Source organism: Canis lupus, chromosome 2 (assembly GCF_048164855.1).
Source record: "Canis lupus baileyi chromosome 2, mCanLup2.hap1, whole genome shotgun sequence".
Taxonomy (NCBI): domain Eukaryota; kingdom Metazoa; phylum Chordata; class Mammalia; order Carnivora; family Canidae; genus Canis; species Canis lupus.
In genome coordinates this window covers 60,557,355-60,582,829 of record NC_132839.1, presented here as the reverse complement: position 1 = coordinate 60,582,829, position 25,475 = coordinate 60,557,355, and the positions used below count along the sequence as shown (strand labels likewise).

Genomic DNA, 25,475 nt, shown 5'->3' with positions numbered 1-25,475 from the left:
ATTAAAAAAAAGATCAGTAAAAAAGATGCTACTTAACCAGAAGTGATCACTCCTGAGCATCACGGGGAGTTCTAAAAGCAGCATCTAGCAACTGTGCAGTGTTCCTGTCTCTCTGGAGTCGTTCACATGCTCCTGTGTGAGCCAACACTTGACCAGTCCTAGGGGCCAGGCTGCTAAAATCGTGTGAATAGTAAAACCACACTGGTTACCACTGGCTCTCCTAGATGGCTGCACACAAACACGTCTCAAACTGATCTTTCTCAAAAACAAAAAAAAAAAAAACAAAAAAAACAAACTGATCTTTCTCGTAAGCTTTTTCTTCAACTTGTTCACTCTAAAAAATCCCTTTTCCCATGGAACTTTTTAATAAAATTCCACCAACCACTATTTCAGCTAAGGAAACTTTGTTATGTAATAAATAACAACACACATGACTGACCACAGTAGCTGATGGGGTTTAGTAGATGGGGTTAGTATCATGTATACCTTCATTCTCTGCTTCAGAGCCTCCAGCGCTAAAGGACCGCCACCTCTCCTTGGCTCGGGCAAGACAGATGTCAAAGAGTTCTGGAAGAAAAGCTTCAGGGTAAGTATCATGTGCACATGGGAGTATGTTTCCTCAAAAGAACCAGAGAGCACACTACCACCTCATTCAAATACTTACAGTTCAACCTTAGCTGAACACTTATTAGGCCACATAAACAATTCCCCCCAACGCGGCCTAAAGGTATAACTGCTGCCTAAAGACATCACCACAGACTAAGAAATAATTCACAAGATATTATCCCAATGCTGTATATTTACTTAAATTTCACAACCTGCCCATACAACGCTTCTGTTCTGACTTGTTTTGGAGTTTATCGCCTCTACTAGACTGTGAGCTCCTCAGGGGTGAGACCATAAAAGGACTCACATCTGTGTCCAGAGAAGATGGTGCTGGGACTTATACAGATCATATAATGAATGAATATCTGACTGATGGAGGAAAGCCGAGACCAGCAGGAACTCATCTTGTTTCAGATAAAGACAAGATGAAACTGCTACCCCGTGGCCCAGCCTTCCTAATCTTGCTACCTGAAGTGGGTAGGGGTCAAGCACAATGGGCAGAGGCTTCAAAACATTAGGGTCTTGCTGGCAGCAAATCACCAGGATGAGTCCCCATAAGGCTCCAGATCTCCTCCAAACTTACAACCTCCTCCTTCAGTAAGTCTTCTCCTTGAGCAGCTTAGGACCAGTGAAATGGTGTCTCCAGCTCACAGATCTTGCTCTTACAGACAGCCCTCCGTAGGTATATCCACACCCCATTCTCGAAGGAAGCAGAGAGGACTGTACTCTCAGAGACCTCTCAGTCCCGGGCCCCTCGTCCATGTCCATATTGCTAATGAACACCAATGGATTGCCGAGAGTTTAATTATAGCCACCCAGAGAATTTCTGTCATTACTTTTGGAAAAAAAAGCAGAGCACCTCTGCCTTCCTGACCACGCATCCTGTCTTATTAAAATAAAAGCCCAGTTGTAGTAACAGTATTGTGATCCAACAAGTAAAATCTTGATTGATGACCTTTTTCCGGCCTTGTTAAAGATCTGACTCACAACACGCTAGTCGCCAGGGCAAAAGAGGGTACGACTATGAAATATAACTCATAGGAAGACACAGACATGGCCAACAAGCACATGAGAAAATGCTCTGCATCACTTGCCATCAGGGAAATACAAATCAAAACCACAATGATACCATCTCACACCAGTGAGAATGGGGAAAATTAACAAGGCAGGAAACCACACATGTTGGAGAGGATGCGGAGAAAAGGGAACCCTCTTGCACTGTTGGTGGGAATGGGAACTGGTGCAGCCACTCTGGAAAACTGTGTGGAGGTTCCTCAAAGAGTTAAAAATAGACCTGCCCTACGACCCAGCAATTGCACTGCTGGGGATTTACCCCAAAGATACAGATGCAGTGAAACGCCGGGACACCTGCACCCCGATGTTTCTAGCAGCAATGTCCACAATAGCCAAACTGTGGAAGGAGCCTCAGGGTCCATCGAAAGATGAATGGATAAAGAAGATGCGGTTTATGTATACAATGGAATATTACTCAGCCATTAGAAACGGCAAATACCCACCATTTGCTTCAACGTGGATGGAACTGGAGGGTATTATGCTGAGTGAAATAAGTCAATCGGAGAAGGACAAACATTATATGGTCTCATTCATTTGGGGAATATAAATAATAGTGAAAGGGAATAAAGGGGAAAGGAGAAAAAATAAGTGGGAAATATCAGAAAGGGAGACAAAACATGGAAGACTTCTAACTCTGGGAAACGAACTAGGGGTGGTGGAAGGGGAGGAGGGCAGGGGGTGGGGGTGACTGGGTGACGGGCACTGAGGTGGGCACTTGACAGGATGAGCACTGGGTGTTATTCTGTATGTTGGCAAATTGAACACCAATAAAAAAAAAAATTATTATTTAAAAAAAAAAAGAAAAAAGAAAAAAAAGAAATAGAACTCATATTATCATCACTAAACGAGAGGGTCTGGGGAACCTTCACCTGCTCTCACACTCCTGGAGGTTGGCTTGGCTTTCATCACGTTAACAGAAGATGGAAGGAAGTAACTGCAGTGGCCAAGAACCACTTCCCAAAGAGGTATGTCACAGTTCAAGCACAGATGTTGGCTGCCGCAGGGCAGAATGGGTCAAAGCGTCAGCATTTTAAAAGTATTTCTGTGGCTTTATTGCTGTGTTTACAGGGATGAGGGGGAGAGCAAACATACCTTCCGCCCAGACCTGACTTTAACGCACAAGGACTTGCCGAAGAGTGAAGGTTTAGTAGTAGTAGTAGTATACTGACTTCCTAGAAGTTTCCATTTCACAACCTTTTTTTTTTAAAGATTTTATTTATTTATTTCAGAGAAAGAGAGAGAGAGAATACATGAGAGAGCATAAGCAAGGGGAGCGGCAGAGGGAGGAGCAGACTCCCCACTCAGCCATGTGGGGCTCCATCCCAGGACCCTGAGATCACGACCTGAGCCAAACGCAGACACTTTACCAACTGAGGCATGCAGGTGCCCCACACAGCCACAGCTTTAAGAGCAAATCTCCAGGGCTTCCCAAATTGGAACACTAGCTTCTGACTTAGCCAGGGGTAGAAAAAAATCCTGATTCCACACACTACAGTGTGGGGCACAGTCCCTAAGCTTTTCAAGATGGCTGTCAATGTTAGAGAAGATGTGTTAAAAACACAAATGTGACACCCTGCCTCAACAAATGGAATTCACGATTATCTGTATTCTTAGACTGCCTTAAATACTCAGTAAAACTGAGATTAAAGAGAACCCAAGAAGGTAGCATGTGTTCATTCCACAAATATTTCCTGAGAGCCTGCCACGTGCAGAGAGCTGTGCCAGGCACAAATGACAGAGCAGGATAGGTGGGACCTCAGCTTCCTAAGCACCAGCTCTGGGGAGGGACAATAGACACCGGACAGCTAATCATACAAGAAAGATGCAACTTAAATAAAATGAACTAGTAACGGCATTTAGACAAACTTTCCAGATCTATAATTGATTGATTAGCTGTTTAGCCCAATCTACTCTGATATGGTTCACAGAAGATTCTAATTGACATAAAATCATGAGAAATACACAGCATTCTGCACTATGTTCAGCTGGTGACAGAGTTTAGAGAATTTTCAAGAACAAGGACTGAAATAAGTACTCAGCAATCTACAGATGACTCCCAAAATCTACAGATGATTCCTACAAGTTAAACATTACATATCATCTTCTCACACAAAGAAGTCAAAATTAGCTGGAAATGGAGCTTGGAGGAGGTCATGAGAAGCAGCAACCAGTAACCATCCACACAAGTGGCCGACATTACTCAAGACTGAGAACGCTGCCTGGACAAGCCACCATCATGGGGTACGATCAAAGTCTTGTAAAATAGAAAAAAATCACAGTAATAAATGATACGACCTTAGCTACACAGAGAAGATATAAATCCACCTGTTTTCCACTCGAGTGCCTTCCATGGGGTGACAAGCACTTGCTGAGCACTAACAAAAACGAGGAAGAGGCTTGTATCTTGGCAGTTGAGCCTGCCGCCAGGGAGCAAAGGGAGAAGCAGCAGCCACCATTTATGAAGCACCTGACGGTACATGTCTGAGCTCCTGGCACCCATCTCCGGGGGCGCAGCCTTGCAGGAAGCCAGGCACGGAGTGGGAAGCGAGCCCATGTGTGCAGCTGCTGGAGCATAAACACTGCATGGGGCATCCAGCAGGACAAATGGCCCAAGGAAAGCTGAGTGCACATCTCATCCTCCCCTCTGGACATAAGCTACCGGAACTCAGGGACCTCAGGCCTGACATGCAGCCATCCCTCTAAGGTGCTTATATATAAGCCACCTGGAGTTAAATGCTGCAAAAAAAGCCAACAGTACCCCAAATAGGACACTTCCAGAGAAAGAAACACCCACCTCCCTTCCACTGTCATGTCCCCGTCAAGGCTTGCTTTCCACAGTACTCAGAGAAGAGATCCTGACATGACCCAGCCCACTGATGCTTTGGAATCTATATGTGCCACCCTGCCTATTCAGGGAAGAGGACAGGTAGCAGGAAGAAGGCAGGTGTTTCTTCTGAACCACAATGTAACTGAAGCATCTATGAGCGACCCCAGCCTCCCCACTGTCTCTCCTTCCTGGAGGACACAGTTGCTAGGCCTCTTAAGAGACATGGCTTCATGGCAATGGCTGCCCTTCTTCCTAACGGGGCAAAGGGGGCAGGAGAAGCCACAGGGATAGGGGTGGAAGGTAGCAGGGGGAGAGGGTATGATTTTCCAAGCCTAGGGTCATGCAAGTTACTCACCATGGGTGATGTTTAATTCGTTGCCAATGGCTAAGCTCCAGACTTTGCCTCTCACACTGGGAGGGATTCCCTGCCACCATAAATCTCGAACTTTTCTAGAGCACCACCTGGACAAAAACGCCAACAGGAATTTATGAGTTTGTTCTCAATCAAGATACATCGCCTGTATGCCTAACCCAGACCAAAAGAGTAAGAGACATACAGTCACATGTATAGCCCCCACCCTCAGCGAACTGCAGTTCAGTGTTTCGGAGGCTGAGAGATTAACGACTAGCTTCCATGGGGCAATGGCTGTGACAGGTATGCCAAGGACCCTGCATGAGCAGGGAGGGTGCCACAGCCCAAACAGGCCGGGACACTGTTCTGGAGCTGAGTTCTGAATGACCATCAGCAGTTTAAGCAGGTAAAGGATGGGAAGGGCTTTCTGAGCAGAAGAAACAGCCTGGCCTGCTACAGGAACGGCAAACAGCTGGGCATGGTGTGGGAGTGCCAGGGGGGCACTGTTGCAGAGCCACGGTGGAGGTGAGCCCGCAGAGCCCAGTAGCGGCTGCATCACCATGCACACAGGCCAGTCATGCAGGTAGTGAGCTGCCAAACTCCGATGGCAGAGGAGACTCTGCTAACTTAAAACATTCTGAACTGCACAAAGTTGTTGAGGTCTGCTGCTACCATGGACATACACAGCCAACACACAGACAGAGGTAAAGGTGCCATGGCTCCCCCTGGTGCTTCTCAACACAGCACAAGAGAAAGAGCACAGGCTAGTGCTACAGAAACCAGGTCTGCATCCTGAGTCCACCCTTACCAGAGCAAATTACTTCTCCTCTGACCCATTAACATCCTCTCTGACCTCAAGATGCCAAAAGCCCCCCCTGAAGGGCTGTTTTGAAGATCAAGTGGAACAGAGCACAAAGACACCAAGCACAGCGCCTGGCACCCAGCAGGTGCACTAAACAACAGCTGCTGTGTAAGTGCATATATCTACATCACTTCGACCGTCGGTCAGGATAGGATGGACTGGGGGCGGGGGGTGGGTGGGTAGTTCTGCAGCCACATAGGGAGATGGCCCACAGGTTCTGAGCACCTCAACTTTGTTACTGAGTCTCATTTGAGAAAAAGTATTTCCTGACTGTGTCCAGCCTACTAAAGACACTGCCTAGAAAAGCAGGTTTTGGGAATAGCTTGTTTTCCTGGTAGAGATCCTCAAGAGAGCTGTCTGACCCCCATAATGAGAGTAACACCCAGGCAAGTGCCAGAAGCAAGTCCCCAATATCCTGACATACGGTTCAAGTGGAAGGGACAAAAGCTGAAGGGAAACTCGCATCCAAGTTCCCCAGCAGTGCCTGCTAACAGGCTGAGGCCCAAAAGGAGCCACTGGCTTCTACACATGGCCCTGGGACTCCCATCCACAAGCCCATTCTGAATGTGCAGGAAGAAAAGATCTATAGCTATCCCTTGGGTGTTAAGATGACAGCAGCTGCCAGACTATGCTGGATACTGGCCACTGGGGGCTGTCATCAAAGACCTGGTCCTCATCCTCAGAGGACAACAGATGCTTGAGCAGATGGATGCAGTGTACTCAGGGGTCTTCTACAGTCACCTGGACAGGAAAGTCTTCCCCAAGGAAGTCTGAGCTTTAAAGAATGAAAAGTTAGCTAGATGAGGCATTACAGGACAAGAGCACTCTAAGGAGAGGGGATGGAACATGCAAAGGTCCTGTGACTCCCTAAGAAGAGGGCTCATCAAGGAAGGAGAGCTGGAAGGTGAGCTGAGAGAGGAATGGGCAGGTTATCTCACAAAAGATCCCATCAGCTAAGCAAAGGAATTCACACTGCATACAGAGTAGTAGGAAGTCATGGACATTCTACACTGGGAGGGACACAGACCTGGGCTTCACAAGATCCCTTGGGCTACTGAGCAGAAGATAATCTAGGGGTCAGATGGGGGCTGTCACGGTCCTAGGCAAGGAACAGCAAGGCTGAGCCAAGGTAGGGAGGGAGACACCACGCCACATAAAAGTAGGAGGTAAAATCACCAAAGGCTGTGATAGAAGCTACAGTTACTCTGCCGCTGGCGACAGGGTCTAGAGGAGGCACCTAGCAGTGCTCGCCAGCACAGCTTACATTGTTTCCCAGTTAGGCAAAATCTCGTTGTTCCAGGTGAGGACAGCGTTGCCAATACTCTCCTCCAGGCGGCACCGCTCCTCCAGTTGCCTTCTTCTCCGCTGGGCCTCCTTCAGTTCTGCAAACCACGGGGCGAGCAAAGGAGACAGCACCTGTTAACTGGCACCCACCACTCTCCTGCCAGGGGACTTTGCTCAGTCAAGCAGGTGAAACCACCAACAAAACAGCCCCAAAGCAGGGCCATGAAGCTTCCCTCCCAAGACCCGTTTCAGGCCTCATCAAGTTGAGAATGTTCAGGCCTTACCCACCCCTTGGTAAGCTTTCAAAGCAGAACGCACACACAGGAGAAGACACTAGTAAGAACACAGTTCAACTCTCACAAGACAGAAACCCATGAAAGTCTCCCTCCAATCAAAAACCAGAACACTGCCAGAGAACGAGACACCCCCCAGGCCCCCTGCTGATCCCCTTTCTTTTTTTTTTTTTTTTTTGCTGATCCCCTTTCCAACAGAACCTCTAGCCTCGCCTCTAGCAGCCTAAGCACAACTCATAGTGTGTAGGGAGCAACTCTGAGAAATACCATGCATCTTAACCTAAACATATGTGGTTTGGTTTTGGGGTTTTTGTTTTGTTTTTTGTTTTTTGTTTTGTTTTGTTTTTTTACTGTGGTAAAACACCCAACACAAAATGTAGCATTTTCACCATTTTAGGTGTATAATTGGAGGCATTAAGTACGTTCACATGGTTATGCAGCTGTGAGCACCATCCACCTCCAAAACTTTCTCACCTTTTCAGACTGAAGCTCCACACTAACTCCCCCTTCTGTCCTTCCCTCCCGCAATCCCTGGCAGCCACCACTCTACTTTCCATCCAGAATCAACTGTTCTGAAGCTTCCTGTACATAAAATCGTACAGTATGTGTCCTTTAGTGAGTTTATTTCACTAAGCAAATGCCCTCAAGGTTTGTCCACACTGTGCCAGGTATCCAAATATCTTTCCTGTTTATGGCTGAATTAATGTTTGCTGTGCGGATAGGCCACCTTGTGTTTGTTACGTATGCATTATAAGCATGCTGCCATCTTAGGGTTTTCAAGTCCTGCATGGGATTTTTATCAAATCTAATCACATCTTCTTGTAAATCAGGAAAGTGGAGCCCAGAGAGGGAGGAAGTTTGCTCATCACCACAAGCCAAAGCTTTCTCCGGCCCAGCACTTCTGTCCTACGGGGGTCTCTTTTTTCTTTTTTCTTTTTTTTAACAGGGTCTCTTTTCTTCTGTAAAATCAAAGTGTTACTGCCTTGAAGAAAGCTACCAGAAATGGACAGGAGAAACACACACTTTTGATGGAAAATTGTAAATTTCAAAATATTAAGGCATTCACCAAAGTTCAGGATCTAAGGCTCCAGAAGGTAAAAAGAATATCTCCAGAAAGATATGAAACCCTGTGTAGTCTTACATAATCAACATGTGCAAATTCCATTACCTCGTTTTTTGGCCTGAACCACCATCTCTTCATACTGCTGCCTGTGTTTCTGGGCTTCTTCAGCAGGCTTCGCTGGGAGATTTCTTAATAGAAAATAAAGGATTTTCACCATTATAAATATCAAATAAAGGTGTTTGAAAAACAAAACTTGAAGAATTATTCACTAAAAGAAAAATTCAAGATCCAAAAAACTGTATCTGTTAAGATAACCGAGACACAGCAATTTCATAAGCTAAAAATATTTACTTACGGAAGTAAAACAAGCTCATTATTATAAAAAAAAAAAAAAGATTAGTAGAAAGAAAGGAACAACTGCCCATAGTTCCCCTAAATGCTTATTCTTCTGATATTTTTTGCCCCAGTCTCCAGAGCAACTATGAGCTGACTGCAACACACTGACACTTGTCACAGTTCCTGTGAAGGAGGGACCATAACGGCAAGTGTGGCACATACAGCCAAATGCGCTCCCGGACCAGTTTCTCAAGGGTGCGAGCTTCATAGGAGCTATTGGGTCATCTATTTCTTTTTTTTTTTTTTTTTTTAAGATTTTATTTATTCATGAGAGACACACAGAGAGAGAGAGAGAGAGGCAGAGAGAGAGAGAGAGAGGCAGAGAGAGAAGCAGGCTCCATGCAGGGAGCCCAACGTGGGACTCGATCCCGGGTCTCCAGGATCACACCCCAGGCTGAAGGCGGCGCTAAACCGCTGAGCCACTTGGGCTGCCCTCATCTATTTCTTTTACATTCCAATGTGCATCACAGTTCTGAGAATCTAAATGGGTGTAAAAACTTCGAATCCTGTGTAAAAAACTAAAATGTAGGGACGCCCGGGTGGCTCACTGGTTGAGCATCTGCCTTTGGCTCAGGGAGTAGTCCTGGGGTCCTGGGATCGAGTCCCACATCAGGCTCCCCTTGAGGATCCGGCTTCTCCCTTTGCCTATGTCTGTGCCTCTCTCTGTCTCTCATGAATAAATAAATAAATTTAAAAAATTAAAATGTATAGGCTCTCTCAGAAATGTGCTGGTGAATCTGCTGACTCTTGTCAACTGGGTGGCAGCAAGGTCCCACTACTGTGCTCCTCACACAGAGCAGCCTGCATTCTTGCATATTCTGAACGACTGCCTGACTGCCCGACTACCCGCCCTGACTCCCTGCCTTTCTGCCAGAGGCTGTGGCACCTTCTTCCACAGGCCATGTTTCTGACAGCGCTAGGAAGTGGTCCTGATGGGCTCTTTCTGAGTCCCTACTCATCTTTCTAATCCTGCCCTGTAGGGACTCTCTCCTCATCTATCACATGTCCACAATTTCTAAGGAAAAGAGTTAATATCAGAAGAACCATTTCTGGGTGGCTCAGAAAGAGCCCATCAGGACCACTTCCCAGCGCTTCACAGGCAACTCTTGATTTTGGTTCAGGGTTGTGATCTTGGGATCCTAAGATTAAGCCTCACATCATGCTCCATGATTGGCACAGGTCTGCTTGGGATTCTCTCTCTCTCTCCCTCATTCAATAAATAAATAAAATCTTTAAAAAACAAAGGAAAACCCATTTCTTCTTTAGATTTCGTCAGTTTTACATTTCAGGGTGGGCAAGGACCTAAGGGACCACTGTTTTACAATCTCTCTTTCTCTGTCTTTTCAAAGAGCTGTGCGATCTTTCTACCCAAACACAATGTTCTATTTTAAAAAGAGACCAGCTGTGGCTGGTACAGTGGAGTTGTCCCTTTACCTCACTGATGCCTCCAAACATGATCTATAAGCCAGTCATCAGAATCCACCTTGTCCACGGATGGGAACTAGAGGCACAGAGAGAAGTGGGCCTGGTACGATCACTCAGCCTATGTGCCACTGATCCCCAAACAACTGACAGACCAGTCCAGGAATTGTCCTATGATGCTGAGATGCTCCGGCAACACCTGCTTTGCAGGACACTTCCCCAGGTTTCTTGCAGTTACAAGCCAGCCCATAGTTTATGGTGGCTACCTAAGTATTTTTAAATGCTAAACTAAAATGAAAAACCACCTGAATGGAAAACCTTGGTCAAAACTTCTGCGTTACAGGACAGTTTTGCAAATCAGTTCTTTATTATTATAGAACACATGTTAATATCAGGAACAAAGAGGAACTAAGCATTTTAAGTATGTACTAGGGCTTACTCTTCCTCCCTCTGGTGACTCTAGCTCTTTTCTAACATAAAGGCAATTAGCAAATTGTACTTATCTACTAGAGCAAAAATTCGAAAGACTCTCTTTAAGACTCACGCTGGTCTGTCTTCCAGGATGAGTGCGGTGGTAGATAGCGGCTCAAAATCAAGATTCTTCCTCACATTCTGCTTTGGAGAGGGTGGCTTGCTAGGTCGTCCAGCCTTGTCTTCATATTCCTGGGACAAAGAAACAAGGGATAACTCTGGGCCTGACCAATTCTGATATTACAAAGTCCTTCTGAGTACAAAAAAGCTGTTTCGTAATTAAGTCTTTTAAGTCATTTTTGAGAATTGTGCATGGAATATATTTCCTTTTCAGAAGGAAGCACTGCCAACTAAAGGGGTAGTATAGCTCTGCGTGAGGACTACGGCCTTCCCCACTGCTGGGGGTGGGGAGGTCACTGAGGACCAGCATCCCAGCACCCTGTGCTTCCTGTGCTTCTCCTGGGTAAGAGGTATACTTTCTGGCTTCTGGACAATGTCAACTTCTACCCATTATTGCAGGGGACACTGGGAAGCTCAGAGCCAGAGCAATAGCCAACTCTAGCATTCATCCAACCCACTGGCTTCATCTCATATGCCCACTCCCAACTAAAATTTCAAGCCCATTTCCTTTCATCTCATGGTATCTTAACGTATTTTTGTTAGCCCTTCAAATGGTTTCAGAAGGAGGAAAAGGTTAAAAATTTTTACAGGAGATAATTAAAACTGTTTCTTTATATATGCATATATCTCTTTTTTGTTGAAGTATACTTGACACAATGTTACCTTGGTTTCAGGTGTACAACATAGGATTCAGCTTCTCTATAGGCTGTGCTCACCCCAAGTGCAGCTGCCACCTGCCACCACATAAACTATTATAGTATCCTTGATTGTGCTCCCTGTGCTCTGCCTTTTACCCTCGTGACTTCCTTATCCCATAACAGGAAGCCTGATGTCTCCCCCTCCCCTTCACCCATTTAATCCATCCGCCCCCCACCCCAACCCCTGGCAACCATCAGTGTGTTCTCTGTATTCACAGGTCTGATTCTGTTTATTCACTTGTTTTATTTCTCACATTCCACATTAAGAGTTTAATCAGATGGTCTTTGTCTTTCTCAGCCTGATTTATTTCACTTAGCTAACACACTCCAGGTCCATCCACATTGTTGCAAATGTGGTTTCATTTTCTTAAAAGCAGAAACATAAAAAAAATTCTTTAACATCTTTGTATGAAGCCATCACTGCAAGTTGTTACATAAATATTTGTGCCTTGAGCAGCCTCACTATCATTGGGTAACTCATTTGTCCCCTGGGCTGTAGCCACAAAAGCTCAGTCACACCTGGTGACCCACATTCCAAACACACAAGCAGAAGAGTTCAAGAGAGTCCAGCAAGTTGGCACCAAAGAGTCTAGCTTCTGAAACAGCCTGTGTTGTGTGTGTGTGTGTGTGTGTGTGTGTGTGTGTGTGAACGTGCATGTGCACCCTTACCTCTCTGCCAAAAACAGAGAACCAGTATTTTCTTATTGCCCATTATAGAAGAGGCTTTCTGGACTCCCTTAAGGGAAGACCATCTAATTGGCAAGACATGACAAAGGAATAGTTAACCCAAGGTTTAAATAACCATTCCAAATAACAGAAGCAATATCATGAGTGGAAAGCAATTAATTGCTAAATGAATTAAATTGACACTAGCTGCCAATGGGGGGTGTTACTGGTTTATTTGGCAAGCAATTATTCTCTCATCCAGAGAGCCTATAGAGGCTTCTAAAAAATAGAAAGGCACATTTATTTCCTCAAAATACACAGGCTGTGAACTGGGGTTCATCAAGAAGGTGGTGGGTGGGGTAGTTTCCATGCATCTGGATGTGCCAGATTAGATCCCATCGCTATTTGCCTTGACTTAAAATGGCTCCACTAAAATACTAAAATGACTTTTACCTACCTAAAACTGAGAAAACAGACTCACTTTTTGACTGATTCACCATCTAAACATACACTGTTCCAGGCACTCAGCTGTGATTTACCATGGCATCAAGCCACTAGAAGCTTCAAATCTAGCACCTGGATGTCAAAGTCTCCAATTTAATAGACAATCTACCAAAAGCTGTGGGCTGAGAAAGATGCTGAGGCATGTTGCATTTTAACAAGAATGAGTAAGGAATGACCCGTAAGGTCTACTTATCTGCTGACCATGGTCTAGTGAACTATATGCCAAGGCCAAAGATGACAATTCCCAAGTTCAACGTCCCAGAATGTGGACACCCATTTCCATTTGCTTTCATGTGCTTTATACATCCTGTCTCACTCTATCTCTATAACAATCTCTATAGCAAGTCTCACCCCATTCTGTAGACACGGTAACTGAGGCACAGGGTAAAGTGACATCCGCCCAAATACAGAGGCCACCTTGTCACTCCACACCAGCCCAATCTCTTTGTGAATACACTCTAACAGGTATGCAGTTTTAGAGGGAAAAGCCCTACATGGGTTAAATGTGGCCTCTAGATGGGCGTGGAGTAAATTCAGATCCACCAAGAACCAGCTGTGACCTCCAGCAAAGCACTTACTTAGAATCCCTGAGCCTCATGTCCACGTGTGCAGAAAGGGAAGGGAAGCCATACCAACCAGAGAGGACTATCTAAGGAAAAGGGAGAGGCTTGGTGCACAGGAAGTTCTTGATAAAGCATAGCCCTGGTTGCTGAATACCATTACCCCTAGACCTGAAAGGAGTGTATAAAGGGGAAAAAAAAAAAAGAATGAAAGTAAGAAAAAAAAGAGCTCTAGGGCCAATCAAGGAGCCCTGCAAAGTCTGCAAACAGCCCAGATACAAAAAGGAGTAAAAAAAATTTTTACAAGATTTTATTTATTCATGAGAGACAGAGAGAGAGAGAGAGAGAGAGAGAATGAGAGAGAGAGAGAGAGAGGCAGAGACACAGGCAGAGGGAAGAGGGAAGAGCAAACTCCACACAGGGAGCCTGATGTGGGACTCGATCCCGGGACTCCAGGATCACACCCTGGGCCGAAGGCAGGCGCCAAACCACTGAGCCACCCAGGGATAACCCAAGAAGGAGTAAAATTAACCAAATGCACTGATTCATAACCAAAAAAGTATCAGCCCTCTTCAGTTAGTAGTCAGCTCTATGGAGCCAAACACTTTTATGTACGCAAGTCAGCATAACTTCACCTTCCAGCCAACCCTCTGTCCCCATGTCACAGAGGGGAGGGTGCAGGCCCAGAGATGTCAATGACTGGCCCCACGGGGGAACGGAGGAGCTGGGATCAGAAGCCAAGAAGCCAAGAAGCCAAGAAGCCAGCTCTGCAGCCACACTTGCCAGCACTCCCTAGAATTCATGTGAGCCACTCACAGACGTGATGCAGAAGTATTTCAATCATTCACAGTTTGTCTAAAGACAGCTTTCAACCATGATAGAAACATGCAATACTGAACTAAGGGCAGATGCAGGGCAAATACTTTTTGTCTTAAGCACGTAGAGCACTGCATGGTTTTAAAAAGAAAGAAAGAAAAAAAAAGAGGCAGCCTGCCCTACCCATACTTGAAATCACAGGCCAAGCCTTTCCAGACTCTACACAGTATTTCAGGTATAAATGGCGTTGGAAACGGTTACAGGTCTTGCTCCACATCTAGTTCTTCCAGAGGTTCACAAAGAGGAGGTGTCAACAGTTAGTTCATTTTCCCAACGCAACACACTAACATACAGACTGCTCTCTTCTGCTGCCGGACCGCCACTACCACCACCACTGCCACAGGCTGTGTGGCCAGTGCCTGAGAAGGGCCTGTCCCAGTCAGCCCCATCCTGCCACCCAGCCTCCCCACCCAGTTGAGGCTGACATCCAAGGGCAAGAACGAGCAGATAGACACATTGTTCGAGAACAGCCTGACTCCCTCAGGAACCAGTGTGATTCTGAGAGGTCCACAGGGCCTTGGCCAAGTGCCTTCTGTGCCAGGCAAATCAAACCTGGAAAACTCTGAAGCCCAAAGGACTCACCCTGATCTTCCTGAGGAGCTCTACCATTTACTTAAGAAAGCTGTTGCTGTTTGAAACCATCTTGAGAGGAACAGAAAGGACAGGATGCTAAAATTCTGACTCAGTCTGACCCAGGGACATATTTACTGGTTGGCTCAATATTCCTAAGACCAAGCGAATTCCCTCCCCCAAGTTGGAAATTTGAGTCACCCACAGCCTCTGCCCTGGTTGCATAAATTTGTCTATGCACTCAAGCAATAAAATCTTTGTTTAAACGAAAAGAGGGAGAGGGAGAGGGAGAAGGAGAAGAAGGAGAAGGAGAAGGAGTGGTGGTAGTAGTAGTAGTAGTAGTAGATGACGACGACGACACTATTCACTCTAAGGATCCTTTTGGTGCTTGGGGAGGTGAGAGGAGAGGGCAGCAAGTAAAACATCCCTGGAGAAACAACAACTTTTGGCTATGAATTATCAGCATTAGGGGTGACATTAGAAGCAAAAAGAGAGTTCTGAGCCTGGCTTCAACCTGAGGCCAAGTCCTCTTGCTCCTCACTTTTGCTTCCTCATCTCTGAAAAGGCATCAATGGTGAAGGCTCCTTGGAGCGGTGAAGGGACACATGTTCCGTGGCTGCCACTAAAGCGTGAACCCCTACTGTTGGCCAGGCCCAGCCTCCAACCAATTTACCAATACAAAGTTTCTTCTCTTCTTGGGACCTTTATGGGATCAAGTTTTGATGAGCCTGCAGGCTGCTCAGTATAAATCCACCCTTCGAATGGCTGTTACAGAGTCTAACGCCCTGCCCAGCCCCAGAAGGAATTGAGAAGAGGGTTCTTCAAAGTTCCAGTGATAAATCAGCTTAAGTGGTCATGATGTTTTCTTTAAAATCAACCAAGAGGGTGCCTGGGTGGCTCAGTGATTGAGCGTCTGCCTTTGGCTCAGGTCGTGATCCTGGAATCCTGGGATCGAGTCCCACATCAGGCTCCGCACAGAGAGGCTGCTTCTCCCTCAGCCTATGTCTCTGCTGCTCTGTGTCTCTCATGAATAAATAAAATCTTTAAAAAAATAAGTAAATAAAAATAAAAAATAAAATCAAACAATTAAAAAATGCAGAACCCACATAGTAAGGACGATCTGTCTCAGTTCTATACCTAGTTATCCTGAGTCTGGAGTCTCAAATGTCTCAGGCATGAGTGGGTTGTCAAAAAAGCTTACAAACCACTAATGTGTGAGCACAGCAGGTCACAGTCCTTGCCCTGAGTAGTTTGCCATGTATCCAGCTGGAAAGACGAGACCAGAGAGAGAAGCGAACAAAATGTGCTGCACTTTACCAGGGGCTGAGCTGTGGGTGTGGTTTGATGACCTAGCAAAGGGGCAGGAAAAAAGCCAGGACAGATGAGCAGGGCCCCAGCTCCATGCAGGAGCCATGAACCAAACAGATTTAACAGGCACGAGAAAAAAGGGAAAAGGGACCTCGTAAGTGAAAGGACCACATGTGGCCTGGTCCTTGAGGACACTCAGACCTCAGCCCTGAAGAGCTCTGGGAGGGACAGTAAGATGCTGCAGAGCCTATGAAACCAGATAATTGTAAATGCCACAAGACAGCAAGCCCCAAGGACAGGATGCCCAAAGCCAGGGGGAATCAAGGAAAGCATCTCATAAAGGGTGCCATTTGAGTGGACACAGGACAGGGAAGATCTGGGCTGAAAGCCACACGGGAGAGGCACCCTGAGAGCACAAGCAGTCGCCAAGAGACACATGTGAACAGGCTGATTTGTGGGTTAGGACGAGCATGTTACGTGGGGAGTGACACTGAGTCAGAAGTGCTTGGCTTTAGATTTTATGGTCTCGACAAGCTACCTAGAGCTGGTGGGACAAGCCCCAAGAGAGAAGAGCTGGACTCAGTCCAGAGCTGGCAAGTAGACTGTGTGAGGCGTGCTGAGCCTGCTAGATGCATCCCATGGCAGGATCCACATCCTGTGTGTGATGTGAACAGTGCTGAGGGTGAGGACAAGGGTGACAGACTCCTGAGGAAGTGTGTAACTCACCATTAAAATGGAAAAACAAAAGATGACCTCGACAATTTGTTTTAAGAGAACAAGAAAATAATAAAGCTTCTGAATGGATGAAAAGAAAATATTCCTGGTAGGACAGCAGGAGGGGTCGTCCACGCCACCTGCAGCACTAGATGGATGAGTGCAGCCAGCGATGGAAGCCCTGGCTGCCTGGAAATCTTCGCTAGCTGGAAAGAGAATGGGCCATCAGTCCAAACCCGTGCTTTGGTTCTTGAGTTAACTGTATACAGTTGCAATACTAGCCTTTTCCAGTAAGACAGACAGTGCTAAAGTACAAGGGCAACAAAGCGTGGGGGGTCATCACACCGGGTACTCACATGACCCACATGACCCATCGTCCACGGCCCTCCAGCAGCCACACCTACACAGGCGCAGGACCCAGGCAGCACTGGGGAAGCGCCAGGATGGCAGCAGGCCAGGGTCTCAACCATCACCTCCTCAACTACCACCACCAGCAGCATGACCTTGAGCATGTTCCTTCGCCCTTCCTGTGAGACAGCCACCGCAGGTGCCCAGAAAGCAGCTGGGAATTATTTCCATTGTCGTGTTACCCAACAGTCACCCTTCTCCGTATTTCCCACTAGGACGGGTACTCAGCAGGGCCCTGGGGAAAACTGACAGTGAAGTGCCTGGGGGGCCACAGCTGGCTTCACACACAGTCACAAGTAGTTCTGGGGGGAGGGGGGCACAGGTCTCAGCAGTGCTCAGCCTTCCAGGAGACCATCCGGGTGACCACCGCGGCCTGACCTCACAGGAGGGAGGCCCCTGCGAACCTCTGGGTGTGCTCACCCTGCAGCACCTTCTCAGACAGCATGCTCCACCTTACCGGAAAGGGCGTCTGGGAAAGCAACTGTCGGGAACCTCTTGTAATTGCTGGGTTCCTTACAAGGCACGTAGAACACAAAAGTTATCATGTGGTCTGGTGAATGCAATGCATCCAAACCGACCCGTGGGTTTCAGCAAGCCTGGCCGCTGACAGGGTGCAGGGTGCAGGGTGCAGGGCGCAGGCCTCCCCCGCCCCCGCCCGCCCCCAGCACAAAGGCTTCCCCCAGGACCCTGGGCAAGGCCACCCTGGCCTGTGGGAGGGGGGCCGGGCCGGGCCCGAATCCGAGACCAGGCTGCAGTGCCCGCAGCGGGACACCGAGCAGGACCGGGCCGTGCGGCTCCCCCCTCCGCCCCCTCGCCCCCTCGCCCCCCGGGCGCCCCGCTACCGCCGACCCCGGGGCGGGGGACCCCGCGGCACACACAAAGGCTGCAGGGAGGCGCGCAGGCAGCACGGTGGCCGCGTGCAAGCAGCCGTGTGCAAGGCACACCCACGCGGGCGCCGCCGGCGGGCGGGCTGGCCGCACTCACCATGAACGCCGCGGGGCTCAGGGGCGCGCGGCCGGCGGCTCCATGCCCGGGCGGGCTCGGCGGGCAGCTCCGGGGGCCTCGGGCGGCGGCTCGGCGGCGCGGGCGCGGGCGGGGGCGCGGGCGGGGGCGGGGGCGGCAGGCCGCTCAGTGGCGCGCAGATGCCTCGCCGCCGATCGCGCGCTCCGTGTCGGCGCGTCAGGCCTGGCCCGCGGGGGGCGGGGGGGGCGGGGCGCGGGGCGGGGCGGGGCGGGCCCGGCTCCCTCGCCGCGGCGGCTGCACTGCAGGGCTGCACTGCACGGCCCACCCTCGGGTGCACGCCCGCCGCCGCCGCCGGGGAGCCCCGCCCCGAGGGACCCCCGGGACGTTCCGCAGTGTCCTCGGCGCGGCAGGCAGCATCGCGCTGGGAAATGCGTGCTCTCCTGAGGACGCAGCGGAACATCAAACACACGGCAGAGCTCTGCTCCATCACGATTCCTTAAATAAACCTATTACCAAAAGGAGCTACATAAAATGTTCACACCGCTAAGCTCTGGGTACTGGGCTATGAACAATTCTTATTCTCTATATTGTTGCTCATCTGTTTTCTGCAAGGAGACTCGTTCAATCCAAACGTCAGGGTGCACACAAAACCCATCCTGATGAAGACCCAAGGACTATTTATTCCTGGCGGGTGGCTGGAAGGGGCATTAGAACCTGTGCAGGGTGACACCACTGACATCTCCAAGATCTGAGAGTGCATCTCAAGATATGAGAGTGCATTTCCCATTGTGTGTAAATTATATCGCGATTTATAAAAATCTTTAAAAATCTGCTCAGCACCAAAATTATTACGGGGCCGCCCATGGGTCCACCGTCCAAGGGCCGAAAAACTCTGAGAGAACTCAAGACCCCTGGAATGTAAATTCACACGTCCCTGGTCTAGGAGGACCAGGCTTTCTCCAGCTGGTTTTCCAGAGAAAAGCATTCCCAAATTGCCACCAGAAACTTCACTTGGAAGAAGCCTATGCTATCTACCAGACTATACTCAAAAAGATGGAGAAGGAGTATTGGGAAGTACGCGCAGAAATGGGAACTGCCATAGGTCACTGGCAGGTATAGCCATTTTGGAAGAGAATCTGGCAGTTCCTCACAATTCTGTGTGCACCCACCACACTCCTGGGAACCTGCCTAAGAAAAAGAAAGCATCCATCCACAAAGAGACTAATTGCAAATATTCATAATGTGAGCACGCATTAGCTGAGGACACCCAATGGACCAGAAGGCACCATGGACACAGGCTACTATGCAGGTGAACCCCAAAACATGACCCAAAGTGAAAGATGCCGCATCAAAGATAATCTTAAAGATTCCATTTCTATGAAGTTTCTTGAAAAGGCAAATCTCTGGAGAGAAAGCAAATTAGTGTTTGCCTGGAGCTTGAGGAGTGAGTGGAGACCCACTGCCAGCAGCCATGAAGGAACTTTCTGGAATGAGGAAAACATCCTAATACTGCAGTGCATTCACTGATAGCTGCACAACTGCATAAATTTCCTAAAAATCACTGAACATGTACAATGAGGAATTTTATGGTAATTGCACTTCAATAAAGCTGTTTTCAGAAAGTAATCGAAGCAGGCACCTAGGTGGCTCAGTGAGTTAAGCAGCTGCCTTCAGCTCAGGTCAGGATCTCAGGGTCCTGGGATGGAGTCCTCTACTGGAATCCCTGCTCAGCGGGGAGTCTGCCACTCCCTCTGCCCCTCCCCCTGCTCATGCTCCCCCCAGCGCGCTCTCTCTCTCTCTCTCTCTCTCTCTCTCTCACATGCTCATTCTCTCTCAAACAAATAAATAAATAAAATCTTTTAAAAAAAAATAACAGAAGGATAAAAGGGGAGAGATTCTGGATAGATTAGGAAAAGCCTTAAGAGAAATAACTCAAAATTTGGAAGACGGGGCACCTGAGTGGCTCAGTAGTTGAGCCTTCACCTTTGGCTCAGGTCGTGATCCTGGGGTTCTAGAGTCGAGTCCCACATCAGGCTCCTTGCAGGGAGCCTGCTTCTCCCTCTGTCTATGTTTCTACCTCTCTCTGTGTCTCTCATGAATAAAATCTTTTAAAAACATTTTGTAAGATAAAAGCATTGGGGGGTGAGGTGTCCTTTCAATTCGTACCTGGGTACTTTTTACACAACCACCAGAAGTTTATTCAGTCCTCCAGGAGAATGTGCCCAAGCTATTTATAACTTCATTAGAGCCTAGAAAATGTGAAGTGATACACTAACTTGGAGATTTATGTCCAATAGAAAAAACAACTCCAAAGGTTCTATTTCCTTGCCCCCACCAGTCTGTTGGTTTAAAACTAACCTAACAATCTTACTCTGGTTCTTTTCTTGTTTTTATGCCAGTAAGTACCTAACTCTTCAAATGTCCTTAGAATCAATTTTACCAGGGATCCCTGGGTGGCTTAGCGGTTTAGCATCTACCTTAGGCCCAGGGTGTGATCCTGGAGTCCCCGGATCCAGTCCCACATCAGGCTCCCTGCATGGAGCCTGCTTCTCCCTCTGCCTGTGTCTCTGCCTCTCTTTCTCTCTCTTTCTGTGTCTCTCATGAATAAATAGATAAAATCTTTATTTAAAAAATCAATTTTACCATCTCATTCATCTTCTCAACGTGTTAAATGAATCTTTAACCCATGGTCAAAGAAAGAAAGAGAAGAAAAAAGGAGAGGAGAGGAGAAGAGAAGGGGAGAAAAGGACGAAGGGAGGGAAGAAAAAGATAAATGTCATGAAAAAAATGGCAGAATAATTGTTTTATACCAAGAGAATAAAGGGACAGATAACCAAGGGCAATGCACAAGCCTGATTGCTTTCTGGTTCATAAACAACAGTTTGGTGCAACTGGGGAAAAGCAGCATGTGGTCCGGTCATGGACATGGTCACAGTCAAATGGAATTACTGACCATTCTCCTACGAGCGATAACAACACATGTTGACATTGGAGGATGCCTACCCTGAAGACTCGTATGCTGACGTATTTAGGGATGTCATGACACCTGCAACTTACTTTCATATGATTCCATTTTATAAAATTAGAAAGACGCATGTTAAAATGAGTATGTTAAATGTCAACTATTGTTCAATCTAAGTGGAGCAGATACAGTGTTTACTGAATTCCTCCTGGAATGCTTCTGTAGGTTTAGAGTTTTTCTTCACAAGCAAAAGAGCCTATGTGATGGCTGGTGACTGTCCTTCAGATCTTGTCATAAATGGCCACCGGCTCAGAAGCCCCCCCTGCCCTGCCCACTGGAGCCAGAACAAGGCCCTGTCATTCTCTCCCAGTGTCAGTGTCCATTTGCTTCCAGAACTAATCACATTTGTAATTACATGATTATATGATTAAGATGCATTTTCCTCAAGGGACAATGAAACCTCTCAGAGAGGGGACTCCGGTAGTCTCTTCACCACCAAAGGCCAATGAAATACATGCCACCTCCTTTCTTCCCTCCTATCCATCCACCCACCCAAGCACTTCTGGTGTTTGGCCCTGGGAATAAAGATGAACAAAGTCCCTGCCCTGGCATCACTCACAACCAGCAAGCTGATAACTGCTCTACTACAGGAGAGCTTAAGAAATCCCCCAGGTTTCCAGAGCCCCCAGAGGCAGTTGATCGGCCGGTGGGGTTACCTCTGGCTTTCTGGAAGCAGTTCCTGGAGCCATAGAGGGCTAACCCTGTATAGCTCTGTTCTCACAGATGAGTGGGTTCTCAGCTCTCCACACCTCCTACAACACCTAAGGCCACACACAAGTTAGAAATCAGCCAACCTCAGCCCACAGTCTCACCAAATTTAAATACCAGAGAGATATGCGTTAAGCATGTGTTAAATACGCATTAAAATATGCTTACCAAAACCCGCTGCTTATCTCTTCTGGCAGATTGTAGCCTGCAAGTGACTTTAACGGGTTTCATTTGCATTATTTTAGAATTGAGGACCACTCACAAAGTTTTAACTATATATTATACCATGTGATAACAGGTTGACTTTTACTAAATTTTGAAACTTAAAGCAAAAATCAGAAGTTAACAGAGCCTTTTCTCCATCTCAGTGTGGCTTTAGGTGGCTCATATCCACCTCATCCACCAGTAAAGAGCCCTTCCTCCTGAAGTTTTTGGAGTTAACCAGAGTTCATTCCCAGGCTTCTTGTATCTCTACCAGCACAGGGCATTTGCTTATTTGATTAATCTATAACATTGTCTTTATCCTCTGAGGTCAAGGAGGTAAGACTAATTCATTTGTTCAATGCAGCATTCTAGCAGATGCTGACAAACCCAACCCTGCTCAAGATCACTGGATCTCATGGGGATCAAAAGGTCACTGAAGAAAGAACTTCCCAGTCCTGGGGACTGGTTAAGTAAATCATGCTATACAGAAGACCATGACTTAGTGAGTAAAAAATGAGATCATGAAAGAATATTTAAGGACATGGGAAAATGCCTATGTTCTCATAAAAACAGGAAGAAAAACATCTACAAAGTAGTATGTTTTGAATTCTGACACTCATTCATCCACTTAACAAACATGTATTAACCACCCACTAAAACTTGGCACTGTTCCAGGCCCCACAGATAAAGCAATCATCGAGCAAACAAGCCCCAAACCTTGTTCTCGTAAATCTGTAGTCTAGCAGGGATTGAGAGGCAGGCAGTGACAAACAACTGAGCAAGAACTTAAGACAGGAAATACCAGAGTAGTGTGACAGTAAGAACCAATACAGGTGTGGTGGGTGGTCATTCAGGCAGGGAGGGCAGGGAAGATGTCTCAGCTCAGAACACCATCTTAGAGGGAGCACTAAGCTAAGACCCTGTGAGTCCCATTTAGCCTTAACGATGCCAAGAGGTAGGGACCGGGCTAGGCTGAGTGATGGCTCCCACATAAAGCCGTGTCAGAATCCCCAGGACCTGTGAATGTTACCTTCTATGACAGAAGGGACTTGCAGATGTGATTAAGGTGATGGGGAGATTATCCTGGATTATCAAAATGACCACATGCGTCCTGAAGTGTGGATGCAGAGGGAGATGGGACTACGGAAGGGAACACCACATGTCCATAGTGACAGACGTTGGTGAGGCAGCCACAGGCCAAGGAATGCCAGCAGCCTCCAGAAGCTGGAAAGGAAAGAAGAGACTCTCCCCTAGAGCTTCTAGAAAGACTAGCCTTGCCAACACCTTGATTTTAGCCTGGAAGATGCATTTCAGACTTCTTACCTCCAAAGCTATAGGATAATAAATGTGTGCAGTTTCAAGCCAAGTCTCTGACACTTTGTTATAGCAGCCCCATGACACTAACTCAGGCAGTGCCAGCATCATCCATTCCCCGGCCTCCTTGTCACCAGACACAGCCCCTGAAGCTCTGAGTGGCCTCTTTGGGTAGGCAGCAGATGGCAAGGCAGGATCTGAACCCAGGTCATTGGACTCCAGAGCCTCTTACTGCCAACTTCTCTGATGTGCTGCCTCTGAACTAAGGTTTCAATTTCCTACAACAGTGCTCCTTTCACGGGCCTTAGGCCACATTAGCGATGGGACACAGGTGTAAGACCAAGGAACAAATGCAGCACTTGCCTATGACCTCCGGGAACATCATGGGTAGTTTTTAGCGCCAATGCCAAGGCCCCATCCAAAGTGCTTCCACACTGACAAAGATGTTTTTTATTTTATTTTATTTTTTTTATGATAGTCACACAGAGAGAGAGAGAGGGAGGCAGAGACACAGGCAGAGGGAGAAGCAGGCTCCATGCACCGGGAGCCCGACGTGGGATTCGATCCCGGGTCTCCAGGATCACACCCTGGGCCAAAGGCAGGCGCCAAACCGCTGCGCCACCCAGGGATCCCGATGTTTTTTAAAAAGTAACACTCGGAGTTCAAGCTAGACAAGCCGCACACAAGGAATGTGGAAACTGCCTCGCCCCCTCCACAATCTGAGGTCTCTGAGTCCTACACAGCCATCTATGAAGAAGCACAGTGCACTGGGCTCTGTATTCTACACTGGACACCTAAAACAAGTCAGGACATCTAAGGTGGGTCAGTTGGTTAAGTGTCTGCCTTTGGCTCAGGTCATGATTCCAGGGTCCTGGGATCAAATCCAGCATCAGGCTCCCTGTTTGGTGGGGAATCTGGTTCTCACATTCCCTCTGCCCCTTGCCCTGCTTGTATGCTCTCTCTCTCACTCTCAAATAAATAAACGAAATCTTAAAAAAAAATAAAAATAAAACAAGTCATTCAGACCTGGGCCCATCAGCCTCTGCAAAAGGCTAGAGGAAGTATCTCTCCTGCTGCTCCAACAGAGTTTGAGAGATTACAAAATACTTGAAAAAAATAAACAAAAACAAAAACAAAAAACTCAGTATTCCACTGGGAATTAGATCAATGAAAGAGCATCGTTCTTTGGTCATCACTGTTTTCATATCAACACATTAAACTACCTGAAGAAGGGCAGAAGTATTTGAAAGCTCCCAAGGGCCATCCATCCATCTGGGTCTTTCTAGGAAGCTACCCTCCATTCAGCTGGTACCATGAAAGGCATCTTTCTGGTTCCAGTTACATGACAGGCACCAGACTACAGACACTATTGCCAGAGCCCAAGGTCAGTGGGAAATTGGCTTCAGGAAATGGGCAGTGCTCTCCAGCTAATAGCTTACCGCACCTTCGAGTTGGTTACTTGTTCCAATTTTCTGAGTACCTGGTATGTGCGTACCGACTCACATGGCCTCTGATTCTGTAATAACTGTATTTATGTAGGTGAAACTTGTATGTATGTAGTCTGGGAGGGTGGGCACTACCTGTCAGAGACTCCCACCAAGAGAGGCTAGAAGTCTTGGGGTGAAGACGGCATTCCTGTTTTACTCTACCATCGATCATTTGGGTTTTTCATAAATTATTTTTATAATTTGGAAAAAAAATCTTTTAAGCCATTTCAGATGGAATCCAAGGCTGATTTTGCCAAATGCAATTTTCAAACCACACCAAACATTCCAGCAGCAAAGCTTTTCTTTTTTCTTTCTTTTTTTTTTTTTTTTTAATTCACCCACAAGAGCAAAGGTATAGTAACCATGAGGGAAGACCAGAAGAAGAGAAGCCACTGACCGTTATTGAGCTCCCACTGGACGCCAGCCACTGTCTGAGGAGTGCCCCACACTTCATCCTACTTGACCCTCACAAGCACAGGCAAGGTGTACATGACCTTTGCAAAGGAGGAAACCAAAGATTGAGGAGAAGTCAATGGCCCAGGGCCACACACCTGACTGTGGATGACAGAGCCGAGACCAGACTCAGGACCCCCACATCCCAGTCAGAGTTCTCTCTGTGGTCCCACTGCCTTTCCAAACCCCAGACCTCTGACCCCTGCCTCTCAGAGGTCCCCATGAAGATCTGTGGGAGAACTAACGCGTG

At 47.3% G+C, this 25,475-nt stretch overlaps 1 protein-coding gene across 12 annotated transcripts in view; it reads right to left on the bottom strand.

Moving 5' to 3' along the window:
* TBC1D14 (TBC1 domain family member 14) overlaps window positions 1–25,475 on the bottom strand; it is a 107,201-nt gene that overhangs the window by 22,136 nt on the left and 59,590 nt on the right. For 9 of the 12 annotated variants that reach the window (XR_012019348.1, XM_072802817.1, XM_072802808.1 and 6 more), the window contains 5 exons: window positions 10,724–10,842; window positions 8,467–8,549; window positions 6,986–7,103; window positions 4,863–4,969; window positions 487–567 (listed from right to left, as the gene is read on the bottom strand). Coding sequence is in view for 11 of the 12 variants with exons in the window: in XM_072802817.1 (XP_072658918.1) it covers window positions 487–567; window positions 4,863–4,969; window positions 6,986–7,103; window positions 8,467–8,549; window positions 10,724–10,842 (508 nt within the window). In the remaining variant the exon portion in view is untranslated. Of the gene's footprint in view, window positions 1–486; window positions 568–4,862; window positions 4,970–6,985; window positions 7,104–8,466; window positions 8,550–10,723; window positions 10,843–18,058; window positions 18,164–25,475 lie in introns of those variants that run through there. The other 3 variants (XM_072802815.1, XM_072802835.1, XM_072802861.1) reach the window with 2 other exon arrangements.